Source organism: Saccoglossus kowalevskii, chromosome 21, assembly GCF_978046115.1.
Source record: "Saccoglossus kowalevskii chromosome 21, keSacKowa6.1, whole genome shotgun sequence".
Lineage (NCBI taxonomy): Eukaryota > Metazoa > Hemichordata > Enteropneusta > Harrimaniidae > Saccoglossus > Saccoglossus kowalevskii.
The window spans coordinates 12,197,097-12,211,061 of NC_140661.1; the positions used below are offsets into that span (position 1 = coordinate 12,197,097).

The 13,965-nt window shown below is 33.1% G+C and overlaps 1 protein-coding gene across 1 annotated transcript; it reads right to left on the bottom strand.

Annotated features, from left to right (window-relative positions):
- Positions 1 to 7,562: 7,562 nt before the first annotated feature.
- LOC102806529 (uncharacterized) lies at positions 7,563 to 12,630 on the bottom strand. The gene is made up of 2 exons (XM_006819344.3): positions 12,295 to 12,630; positions 7,563 to 8,005 (listed from the first exon to the last, which is right to left on the bottom strand). Exons 1-2 carry the CDS (start codon positions 12,367 to 12,369, stop codon positions 7,763 to 7,765), a joined length of 318 nt encoding a protein of 105 aa, XP_006819407.2. The 5' UTR covers positions 12,370 to 12,630; the 3' UTR covers positions 7,563 to 7,762.
- Between the last annotated feature and the right edge of the window lie 1,335 nt (positions 12,631 to 13,965).

The following is a 13,965-nucleotide window of genomic DNA, read 5'->3' on the forward strand; positions in this document are numbered from 1 at the left end:
CAACAACAGCACATACCCATATACTTCAAGTACCCACGTTCCTTTTTGGTACCCATTAATATAGGTATTAATCTCTGTTAATCTGACGTTTTCACACTTGATGAACATTTCAGCCGCAAACGTATTTCTGCGTCCTCTGAATTGTACAAAATCCAACATTGGCTCGTCTTCACCTACTACAAGTCATCTATCAGATGTCAATGCCATGAAGAGTTCACCTGCTGGGAACTTCCAATGAAAGTTTACCATGTAGTGCTGACAAAAGAATGAAGATGTCTATGGGGTGAGATCACCGCCTTTCTTTCAATTATTTCATCATTGTTTCAATATCTTTTAATTATTTCACCATTATTTCATCATTATTTCAATATTTTTCAATTATTTCACCACTATTTCATTATTTTGATATCTTTTCAATTATTTCACCACTATTTCATTATTTCAATATATTTCAATTATCTCACTATTATTTCAATATCTTTTAATTATTTCACAATTATTTTAATATCTTTCAATTATTTCATCATTATTTCATTATTTCTAAATTATCTCACCATTATTTAATGTCTTTCAATTATTTCACCATTATTTCAATATCTTTCAATTATCTCACCATTATTTCTATATCTTTCAATTAGTTCACCATTTATTAGAATATCTTTCAATTGTTTCATCATTATTTCTATATCTTTAAATTATTTCACCATTTATTACAATATTTTTCAAATATTTCACCATTATTTCAATATCTTTCAATTATTTTACCATTATCTCACCATTATTTCGATATCTTTCAATTATATCACCATTATTTCAATATCTTTCAATTATTTCACCATTATATCAATATTATTCAATAATTTCACCATTATGTCAATATATTTCAATTATATCATCATTATTTCAATATCTTTCAATTATTTCACCATTATATCAATATTATTCAATAATTTCACCATTATGTCAATATATTTCAATTATATCACCATTATTTCAATATCTTTCAATTATTTCACCATTATATTAATATTATTCAATATTATTATAGTCCAAAAGCCATCTTGATTCTTTTTTCACCCACATCAACTTTTCCTAGTTCTATACGCTCACTTGGACTGGGTACTCATTTCGTCCGACATTCAGCTAAGCATACCCACGTATGATTCCATGATGGACCAGATACAGCACGCACCCAACTTGTGTGGGGTGTACTGTGGATGGATCTAGGTGTTTTTGCACCACGACGACGACTGCTGAACCCGATAGCTGAACCGTTGTTGATATCTCGATTGAATGTTTGCATGAATTGCTGCGCGATGGCAGCACTTGATGTCAGCGATGGACAATGATCACGATGACCAGCGACACTGTCGTCTACGTTCGATGTGTTGGTATTAGTTTCTGGGTGACTTGACGGGAAGGGATGATGATCTCATTGGTTAAAATAATCTTGAGGCTGCATCCATGGCTTCGCGACAGGCTTCCGCTACGAACGCAACTTCTTTCATGTGTAACCTTTCCGCCATCATGTTTCATCTTTGGCGCGCAAATGACAGTGGGGGCTAGGCCCCGGAGCATGGATCCACGTCACACGCTACCTAGAACCCTAACACTTTTGTCCATCGACATCTGAATTCTGGATTGAATCAATGTATATTGGCTTTTTTTTCTAGGAATAAAAATTAGGGTGTACAATAAATGAGAGGAGCCTCCTAACTCGAACGATATTATCCAGGACAATGATCTTCACAAAGCACAATATCTAAAACAGTGCATGCTGGGAATGTGCCCCGGAACATGAGTGGAACGAAATTTAAATAACAATAATGGTGAGATAATTGAAAGATATTGAAATAATTGAAAGATATTGAAATAATGGTGAGATAATTGAAAGATATTGAAATAATGGTGAAATAATTGAAATATATTGAAATAATGGTGAAATAATTGAAAGATGTTGAAATAATGGTGAAATAATTGAAAGATCTTGAAATAATTGTGAGATAATTGAAAGATATTGAAAGATCTTGAAATAATGGTGAGATAATTGAAAGATATTGAAATAATGGCAAGATAATGGTGAAATAATTGAAAGATATTGAAATAATGGTGGAATGATTGAAAGATATTGAAATAATGGTAAAATAATTGAAAGATATTGAAATAATGGTGGAATGATTGAAAGATATTGAAATAATGGTGAAATAATTGAAAGATATTGAAATAATGGTGGAATGATTGAAAGATATTGAAATAATGGTAAAATAATTGAAAGATATTGAAATAATGATGAAATAATTGAAAGCTATTGAAATAATGGTGAGATAATTAAATAATGGTGAGATAATTGAAAGATTTCGAAATAATGATGAAATAATTGAATGATATTGAAATAATGGTGAGATAATTGAAAGGTATTGAAATAATAGTGAAATAATTGAAAGATATTGAAATAATCGTGAGATAATTGAAAGGTATTAAAATAATAGTGAAATAATTGAAAGATATTGAAATAATTCTATTTTGGCAGTGATCTCAAGCCAGATCGGGATCATCCCAGTTGTCTGAAGGTCCGCGAGACCGAAGGTTCACAAGACCGAAGGTCCACGAGACCGAAATTTCAAAAAAAAAGTCTAAAGCTCGGGAATATGTCAATACATTTCTTGACAAAATTACTAGAATGTGAGTTATGTGCGGAAATGTGTCTTCATATGGAATGAATATGCAGACTATATACATATGGTATGATCTGAATTAAGCTAATAACAATAAACAGAAGATCGTTTTTGAACAAAAATATAGAAAATAAATTTCCCTTGTATTTAGAGCCATGTGATAGTCAGTCAACTACTCTCTACTCACAATTTTAGCACATATTATATGGAAACTATATACTATTTATGAAACATATTTTGTCATCATTCAGCCGATTACTGCATTGAATTATATTATTTTGAATGACGAAAACAAACTTCTATCATATTTAATGTTGGATTGTTATTCACAGAACAATATATATTGACGCATTCAACACAAAGCAAATAAAGCGACTTTTTAATGCTTTGAAATGACAATGGACAATATACCAATATATAGTATATTATACGGAATTACATAAACGAACCACAACATATTCACGTTTTTATATTAAAATAGTCACGTGTTCTCAGTTTCTTTCTGTAATTGCATCGTAAGGATGTTTTCATTATATATAAGAACAATGCCCAACGTCAGAAAATAGTTAATATTTTGAAAGCCCGATATAGCTATATCGATTTTGTGACAATCAGTTGACAATCATAAAACATGAATAAAGAATTCCTTTCAGATTATTTCTTTCACAAGTTTTTATTACAATTTTCCAATGTACTTTCTGCACAATGTTGGTTAAAGGTTTGAATAAGAGCACTGTTTGATCTTTTCCATTCTAAAACAAAACAATGTAATTATATTGATTACAGAAAACGTACGAATTCGCCTAATTGCTGTGAACTAGTCAACAAACTATCTTTCAGGCTATCCCCTTCCCCTCATGGTAATGCGGTCTGCAGAACACCGGTTTCTAGACTGATCATTCTTTCGTATGTGAGCTAAAAATAACATTTCAGTGCACGTCAGACGTAAATTTGATATGCGAAAATTCGGCGTTTTTGAGTGTTTCGTTATTCCATTTGTGCTGCATTGTCCGAAGGCATAACGAAATCCACGCTAGTCCGGATTTCATGCTAGTCTGCATCATGAAGAATCTTGAGGCAACGAATGACACAATTCACATTTGTTAAATCAGTACTTTATAGTGTTTCGCCTTGCACGTTGAAAATATAGTTACCCTTGGTTTATGTTGTGACTATTGTTTCAATTTATGTTGCTTTCCCGGCAACGAAGCACTCGAAAATCTACATCTTTCTGGGGCGGTCCGCTGTTATGCGTCTTAGTACATTCCCTGCACAGAAGTAGTGAGTAGGTCAAGCCCAGCTAGTTTTTTCCCACGAACTGATTGGCTCGCTTCTCTGTCAACGTGAACGAGTACTTGTCTATTATGAGCGCTTGCGCGTACACTTAGGACAAGTATAATCTAATATAATCCACTCATAAATTGTATTAGTATGTTACAATATGTTTTAGAAAAATGACATAGTCACCGTTTATACCTGTTTTATGAAAGAATTTAGAAATCGTATTTATATCACAGCTGCTAAACACAAATGTCATAATTAGGTAATGAAATTAACATGCCATGTCTTTAATAATGTGAAGTCTTCTTTGCATGCCAAAAATAAAATTTGTAAAAACCTCCTTTTGGCATTTATAATTATATAGACAACGCACATTTTTGTGACATCAACATTTAAATTACAGATAATAACAACATAATTGTATTTTATATTGCATAATTTATGTGTATACATTGTGGGTTTTTTTAATATTGACATTTATGGAAACAAGAGGTGATGAATTAATATAACAAATAAAAATAAAAACGTTATCATGACAGAATTAGAATTTATATAGTGTTGTTTTTTTGTATTACGTAATTGTTAATATAACTATGATTTTCTGTTGTGCACGTATACACAATAATGTATTTTAAAAACTTAACCTCTTTCAAAAAAAAATTGTTAGTTGGTTAGCTGATTTGATATATATGTAAAATGTAATTTATAAATCATATCTACTCACTTACCTATAGGGAATGTGCTTATCTAACACCGTAGTGTTACGTAGTTTTTGACAACAATTCCAAATAAGTTTTCCAATAATAAAAAAGAAAGCTACATGAACGCTTGTACCTTATACCGAATTGGTGTCTATTTTTTTTTACTTTTTAATTTGTTTAAATATCCATGTCAGATGATCGACTGGCAGTAGATTTGTTTTGCTTTTAAAAACATAAATACATGTTAGATTTTAATAAATATTTTCTAACATGTTGTCTAAATATGTCATTATATCGATAACATTACTTACTTATACTTATTAAAATATACTATCATATAACTTGCCTGCATTTTTCTGTGGTTAAATAGTATGACACATTTTACTTACAAATACATCTCTGAGAAAGTATTCACAATATATCCCGTAAGTTAAATACGGACATTTACCAGGCAATAATTTCCGCTGCTTTGAATATAAAAAGTTTATAAATAGTTATGAATAAACTTCGTAATATGATACAAACAATGTTCTACACCTCTTTATCACGGTATCAATATATTGGAGTATGCACCCTCTATGCAAAGTGGAGCTTTCCTCACACGTCGCCTACACCACATGACTTATGCATTATGAAGTGTGAAATTTGAAATATGAGGTGAAAGGCCTTTCTCGGTTTTTCACATGACTTCCAAATTTCATGGTTTATCGTTTTTAATTTGTTTATTTTTTAATATACTATCATAAAATTAAACACTTGCACAATAGATTTCTTCTTCAAATCATTGATTAAAATAATTGTATTATTTATGTTCGGTCTCGTGAACCTTTGGTTTCGTGAACTTTCGGACAACTGGGCTGTAGCATAGATGTCTGCATAGTATTTGTGATAAATGAAATGACTAAAGTGATGCTTGTCACACAGAGAAGAGGACCCTGGCGGATTCCGAATGAGGAGCACACATGATGGACCAACATATCAGGGCCGTCACCAATCTCAGAAGGACATCAATTGTAATGAGTTAAAAGTGTTTCAGCTCACACTTGAGATCTTCCTGATATCAATCAGTATCAGGCAAGACGGTTCACCTCAGGGGCTACAACACTACAATCATAGAACACGGTCACTCTCTGGCAGTGGAAATCCTAGCTATTGGTAACACAACATACAATTTGTGTGCTGACACATCAAGGAAACTCGCAATAATGCAACTGGTTGCCCAGCTTAACTGCTCATACATTTTTATGGTGAGACAATTCATGCCTACCGGATTTAAGCAACCCGGAATTGTTCATTTTCCTGTACAGAGCATACCTGACATTAACAACTTCAGATGAAGAATATAATATCGAGATGGTGTCAACACAGATCTGAAAGTTAATCTCAAGTGTCTTCAAAACAAATTGGTTTGAGTCTTCTTAAGGATTGGGGCTCAACCAGAGCAAGTTCAATGCTCAAACATTCTTCCTGATGTTGGTTTTGAACTTACATATCACTGTATGAAACCGTCGTTCTTCTTGCATTGTCTTCTAACATAAAGTGTAAAGAGTTGCGAGCTTGTCTTTTTGGTGACAACCTGACACAGCTCACTTCATACTATACCCGTTTATATTCCGGTTTTAACATGAATCATGAACTCCAGAGATGCAAATAACGTGTGGTTGTGCTCTAGACAACTACAAGTATAGTAATCTGCCTATTTGGGGTAAGAAGTCTTGTATGTTAAATTCCATGAGTAGACCAAAGTGACGCTGCACATGACCAAGTGGGTGTAAGTTGCAATCCATTGGGTCCCTACAGGTCTATGATGCGCGGCCAGAGGGCTAGCCAACTCTAAGTTATGTTGTACCGCAGTGGAGCAGTTGTCATGATTTATATATCTATGTATTTGGATGCGAGCCGCTTTTGGCAATTGTAGCGACGTTCACTGATGACCCCTGGATAATCCACACCTGCTCATAACTTGCCATGGTCAGTTTTATTCGTATGTTAGCGGGATTAGATGTTGGAACAACTGGCGGATATAAATGTCAACTATGAAATGTTGTTCTAATACTTGTGGCGCCGAACTAACGGGTTCATGTAGAAGTATTCCCGACAAAGGGGGCGATTAATCAGATATTATGGCGTGTTAAATACTTTGTGTGATTGGTTGTATGATTGAAGACCACGCCTTAAAGTCTTTATACTCCCCTGTAATTGATTAAGGTTTTGATAGTGAATAAAGGAGTTTTAGTTGGTCTTGGCGAGAACACCACAAGAGTCGCAGTCCTGGCCTTGAGAGAGTCTTGGGGGACTTTTTCCCCGGGGCATTCACTCTTGCTGAGTTCTTGGCGAGCGATTAAGACTTAGAAGTTGAAGCGTATTCTAATTGTGTGTGTGTCATTGTTCAGTCGAAAGGAGGCGAACTTCCAGAACCCTCGTACCTCAGAATTGGTTTAATAATACGATAAATTAAGCCATGATACAGCTATTGATTATGTTACCTTCTCCACATTGAAAAATATCTTCCCAACAGTTGTTGTCTAATGCTAAATGTATGCAAGAATTCGATTTCCTTGGAGTGGTGTTTATGATGTAGTTCGCCCCACAAATTTACTGGCTGTGCAGACAAAATTCCCCCAACTGACCTCATCACTGTGTGTTTCATACCAACACATGTTTTGCACGCCAAAAAATACTATTCCACTATCATGAAGGGCATCCATTCGTAATGAATACAGTGAACAGGAAGATTATTGGTGATGCTTCGCGTCATTATTGTTCCAAAAGTTGTCTATTTTAGAGAAGGAATTCATTGCTTGTGAAAGTGACTCAATGACCCTTTGGTTAGAACACTCAATTTCTGTGCATAAATATATTTCTCAGAAGAAAAACACAACATATAATAACTAATATATAGGTTACTATATATATGTAAACATACTTTGTTTATTTTCAACTATTTTTACATACATGGTAAAGTAAGCAAGTTTACTTTATCGGTTGCATTATATAACTTATAATGAGAACTCTATGTTCTATGGTAATCTTTCGACATGTCAAAAATTCTTCCCTCTAGTTGTTCTATGACCATTTTGTTTTTAGGGAGTGGCATAGCATTCCTTACACAGAGAATTTGTCTTTAGACGGTGGACCACTATTTCTTCTTCCTGGGCGCTTGTTTTTCTTTGGAGGATCAGCAACTCTTTTTCCTGGATGTTTATTTTTCATTGGAGGGTCGGCAACTCTTTTTCCAGGGTCATCAGTATAATGTTGTTTTATTTCCTGTATGTATTCAGAAAGCATGTCGAAGCTACGTTTCCTGCCAGGTTCTCTAAGTGCTATGTGCTTATCCGGTTCGGAATTCTATGAACAAGCAAATCGTTTAAAGGCTGTTTAGTAAAAGATGAATATCCATGTACTTTCCAGGAGCTCACTCGCACTATAGTATTTAAGAACTAGTAAAATTGTCTTGGGTGCAGTCTTGTTTGTATACTTTTTGAATATTAACTGAATTATTATCACATATCTGAATGTTAACTGAATTATTATCACATATCTGAATGTTAACTGAATTATTATCACAAGTCTGAATATTCACTGAATTATTATCAAAAGTCTGAATATTCATTGAATTATTATCATAAGACTGAATATTCACTGAATTATCATCGAAAGACTGAATATTCACTGAATTATCATCACAAGTCTGAATATTCACTGAATTATTATCAAAAGTCTGAATATTCACTGAATTATTATCACAAGTCTGAATATTCACTGAATTATTATCAAAAGTCTGAATATTCACTGAATTTTTATTATCACAAGTCTGAATATTCACTGAATTATTATCACAAGACTGAATATTCACTGAATTGTCATCACAAGTCTGAATATTCACTGAATTATTATCGAAAGACTGAATATTCACTGAATTATTATCACAAGTCTAAATATTCACTGAATTATTATCAAAAGTCTGAATATTCATTGAATTATTATCATAAGTCTGAATATTCACTGAATTATTATCGAAAGACTGAATATTCACTGAATTATCATCACAAGTCTGAATATTCACTGAATTATTATCAAAAGTCTGAATATTCACTGAATTATCATCACGAGTAAGAATATTCACTGAATTATTATCACAAGGCTGAATATTCACTGAATTATTATCAAAAATCTGAATATTCACTGAATTTTTATTATCAAAAGTCTGAATATTCACTGAATTATCATCACGAGTAAGAATATTCACTGAATTATTATCACAAGGCTGAATATTCACTGAATTATTATTCAAAAATCTGAATATTCACTGAATTGTTATTATCACAAGTCTGAATATTCCCTGAATTATCATCACGAGTAAGAATATTCACTGAATTATTATCACAAGTCTGAATATTCACTGAATTATTATCACAAGTCTGAATATTCACTGAATTATTATCAAAAGTCTGAATATTCATTGAATTATTATCATAAGTCTGAATATTCACTGAATTATTATCAAAAGACTGAATATTCACTGAATTATCATCACAAGTCTGAATATTCACTGAATTATTATCAAAGGTCTGAATATTCACTGAATTATTATCAAAAGTCTGAATATTCACTGAATTATTATCAAAAGTCTGAATATTCACTGAATTTTTATTATCACAAGTCTGAATATTCACTGAATTATTATCACAAGACTGAATATTCACTGAATTGTCATCACAAGTCTGAATATTCACTGAATTATTATCGAAAGACTGAATATTCACTGAATTATTATCACAAGTCTGAATATTCACTGAATTATTATCGAAAGACTGAATATTCACTGAATTATTATCACAAGTCTGAATATTCACTGAATTATTATCAAAAGTCTGAATATTCATTGAATTATTATGAAAAGTCTGAATATTAACTGAATTATTATTAAAAGTCTGAATATTCACTGAATTATTATCAAAAGTCTGAATATTCATTGAATTATTATCATAAGTCTGAATATTCACTGAATTATTATCGAAAGACTGAATATTCACTGAATTATTATGAAAAGTCTGAGTATTCACTGAATTATCATCACAAGTCTAAATATTCACTGAATTATTATCACAAGTCTGAATATTCACTGAATTATTATCACAAGTCTGAATATTCACTGAATTATTATCACAAGTCTGAATATTCACTGAATTATTATTAAAAGTCTGAATATTCCCTGAATTATTATCACAAGTCTGAATATTCCCTGAATTATTATCACAAGTATGATTATTCACTGAATTATTATGAAAAGTCTGAATATTAACTGAATTATTATTAAAAGTCTGAATATTCACTGAATTATTATTAAAAGTCCCCCCCCCCTCTAGATCCGCCACTACGTATATGATGTGTATATGCTGATTACTAACTATACAATAGCACACGACTGCGTTTATCAATTCCAAAGTCCACGTTTACCCACGGGCAATTTTACTGTTTGTAATTTAATTTTTGATTGTCACAGCGTCAACATGGTTGTATACACAATCTATACACACCCATAATTATAACACTATGGAATGATTATACAGGACCACTACCAGCAACAACTTACTTGTATTGTATAGTTACAATATTTTTTTTTTTTTTTTTTTTTTTTTGCATTTCACAATTCACATTACGTCTAATGTTGGCATTTGATGGATTTCGTCACAGTACTAAGAATACGTTACAACGTCATTAGAAACCATACACTCATTGTCAAGGTTAATATCCCTTAGGTATTATCCAGGCACGGATTGTTATTCTAAATATTTTACTACAATACAATGTATTCCATACCTTGAACATTTGTTAATCAAATCACGAATAAATGAAAACGTTATCCCTTTTTTGAGTTTGTTCTAAGACATGTTATGCGGTATTAGTTTGTGAATTGTATATCAGTGAATTGTATTCCCTGGCCTGATCGTATCCTCGGGGCGGACATCCGGGCATTTTCTACTTCTTGGCAACCCTCGCGGTGAAAACAAAGACCAAAAACTCGCAGAAAACGGTACTTTGCGATGGTTGTTGAGAGTCCCCTGAACATTAGCCCTACGTGTGTAACATATATGAATTTGGTTGTTCAGAATTACTTCAAAGTTGAGTTTGTGTTGTTTTCTCGAGTTTTCACCGGCTCCACCGGCGTTCCACAGCAGCGCGCACAAAGCCCATAGAAATACGTATTACAGTGGTGCGCGTCTTAGCAGCGTAGAACGTCCGTGACGTAGCTCCGCTCCCGAGGATTGAGGACGACTGAGTAGAATGTGAAACGTTGAATTTTGATATGTAACGTGCAGGTGTTTGGTGAGATTCCAAAACTACCAAGGGTTGTTCTCTAACATTGTAATACTTATGGGTTGTAAATAACTCAGAAGTCCAAGGAATTTAAATCCTTTGTGTGTCATATTTTCCGTCTATATTTTTGAGTAATATTTTGCATGTTTTATGTTGTTTGTGTGTGTGTGCTTGTTGCATTTAATATTGGGTTAAACTGACATAATTCCTATTCCTATTCCTAAAGGTTTTGATCCAAATGTTAGTAAAATGTGGTGCCAAAATTCGACTTTCAAATTCAATATGTAGGTATTCAAGTTGCTGTTCTGTTTTGTATGTTTCCGATTTAGAAAGTGTTGGCTTCCTGAATTACACAACTCTATCACAAGCCAGACATCTAAAAAACAATGAAATCACTCGGGAAAAAGGCGAAATGCATTTTTTGTTATCGAAAGTCTACATAATTCAGAAGCTGAACGTAGATAATAGAACGTATAATTCGGTTTATGGGATATGTACCACTTCAAGGGGAATGTGCAGCCTTAAGAAAAATGTACCGCCTCGCCGGAATTGTGCAGTTTTATGAGAAACGTGTCGCCTAATAATGAAAATGCACCGCCTCATGAGAAATGTGTAATATTCACATGCATGTAGCTCAATAAAAGAGAAACACAATTATTATTATTTCATCCACTTACCAGCGTAGCCAAATTTCAAACATCCGATAGACATTTATGTCACTTGTCTTAATATTTTGGAAACAGAAATGTATGAAAACTAAAATTGTGGCATCAATTACGTTTTTATCAAGTCACACCCACATTTTGATGTAACAGATATATTGAAGGCAATGGTGAAAAAATGGAGAACTACTTTTAATCAAACGCATTGTGTGTGCGGCAACATAACACTCGACCAACTATATATGTTAATCTCTATAGCCTAAGCAAGCGTGTTGCTATAACGTATATTAAAATATCCGAATCCAACATTATATTATATTATATTATATTATATTATATTATATTATATTATATTATATTATATTATATTATATTATATTATATTATATTATATTATATTATATTATATTATATTATATTATATTATATTATATTATATTATATTATATTATGCTTTTTGGTCCACGGGTAAAATAAAATAAAAGACGATCACGTAACAGTAAAAAAACATCTTGGAACCCCGTAGGCAGGCCGGTGACATCGGTTCGCACTTAAGGGAGTACCAACCCCCCTGCCAAATTCCAAGGGGAAAATCAAAACATTTAAAACACAGAACAAGCAACATAAAACACATATGCGCTGATTGTAACTTACCTCTATCATCGGCATTGCATATAACTTATTAACAAAGATGAGCGCCAACGCAGTTAGAACCAGTAGATTGGCCATGTTTCTGGTGATAGGCAACACTGTACGACTGACTGTCACGATTGAGTTGCAGTAATACACTACACTTTACGTCCCGCACGTATCAACTTTCGGGGCACGACAAAATTGTTCGTGTGCTTGTCCGCAAATGAATAATATCTGTTTACTTGGCATACGCGACGTTGCATATGTCATGAACATATATGTAAACAAATTACAAATGAAACCGTCTGTGGTGTTCGGATGATTTATGCAGCCTGGTACTCTGTAATAACGTAAATGAATTGGCGTGAGCTTGCTCTGTCGCGGCAGTGTGAATAATCAGTTACCAAATAGTTGTGCTCATTCCATAATCATCCAACTCGTTGTTGTTGTTTTTATGACGTCATTGTCTACATAGTTCCCTCACTTCCGTTCAGTATTTTCGTATCGAGAGTGATTCGTGAATAATGACTTGTCATAATAATAGATTTGAAAGTTTACCCAGGTGTCCGTTTTACCACTGGTTTCTATGGTAAATGGGTTTTGCTTTTATTTGGCGACATGGGGCTGCGTGATGGATAGCGTAGAGGAGTAGAGGTTCGTAAAAACATAACAATGTTTCTCAACGACTTGTTTTCTAAAACCGACACGTTTTAATGTGTTTTTTTCAAATTATCAGTAAATTTATGATTTTTTCATTAAAACTGTATTTGTCTATGATTTGTGTGTGTGTGTGTGTGTGTGTGTGTGTGTGTTTTAATTCTAACAAAAAAAAACGGTGTGATGTGTATAGACGCGCGCGACCACTTAAAACATGAATATTTGTAGGTGCCGTATTACGTTCCAGTTTTGGAGAAAGAAGTGAGACTTGGCGAGATTTGGAGACGTTACTCGTAGAAGACACGAGATTTCTGAGGCACGTGCTTTGTGACTACTCTTCATGTTTTGTTTACTATGAATGACGCAATGGTTATCCATTCTATGTGAACTGACTGCCTTCGATTTTTAGCAAATAACACTCAATTCATATCATTATATTTATCTTAATGACATTTTTTAATGTGATAATTCATAAAGTTACGTGTCAAATGAAAAACAGTTGGCCAAATAGATTGAAGTCTCACATACATTAGATGAGACGTTCTGTTTTGACAGAATATCGAACGGCATTTTTGTATATAATATTTTGCCCTTCGGCGTAGGATACAAATTAATATATCATTATTGTGTGTTGATAAGAAAAAGGGGCAATGGATCGATTTCGTTTTCAGGTGTTTATCAATTGATAATAATGAATAATAACTTAAGTGTATGTCCACCACAGCAAGAATAATAGTTATTAGACGCAATACGAATACTTACGAATCTGAAATCTGAAATATGAATCTGAAAGCGTTTACATTACGTGTTTTTGACGTTAAATTGCCAATACGAATAGTTCTGAACATTAGTATTCTATCAAACACTTGCCACGTTTGTTTTGTCATAATTATTACTTAAACGCGAATAAGCCGCAATTTTGCCTGTTTATTAAAGCGCGGTGGTCGTCGCGCAGCGCGTGTTCGAATTTCATGTAAATAAATAATGTATTTTAGACGCGTGTATACGTCGCTACGAGTCCCATGTCGAACACGG

Excerpts from the sequence above, each read along its gene's own strand:
- LOC102806529 (XM_006819344.3), bottom strand. The coding sequence starts at position 12,369 with ATGGCCAATCTACTGGTTCTAACTGCGTTGGCGCTCATCTTTGTTAAT. Across the intron at positions 8,006-12,294 it reads ATGCAATGCCGATGATAGAG|AATTCCGAACCGGATAAGCA; the intron begins GTAAGTTACAAT and ends GCTTGTTCATAG.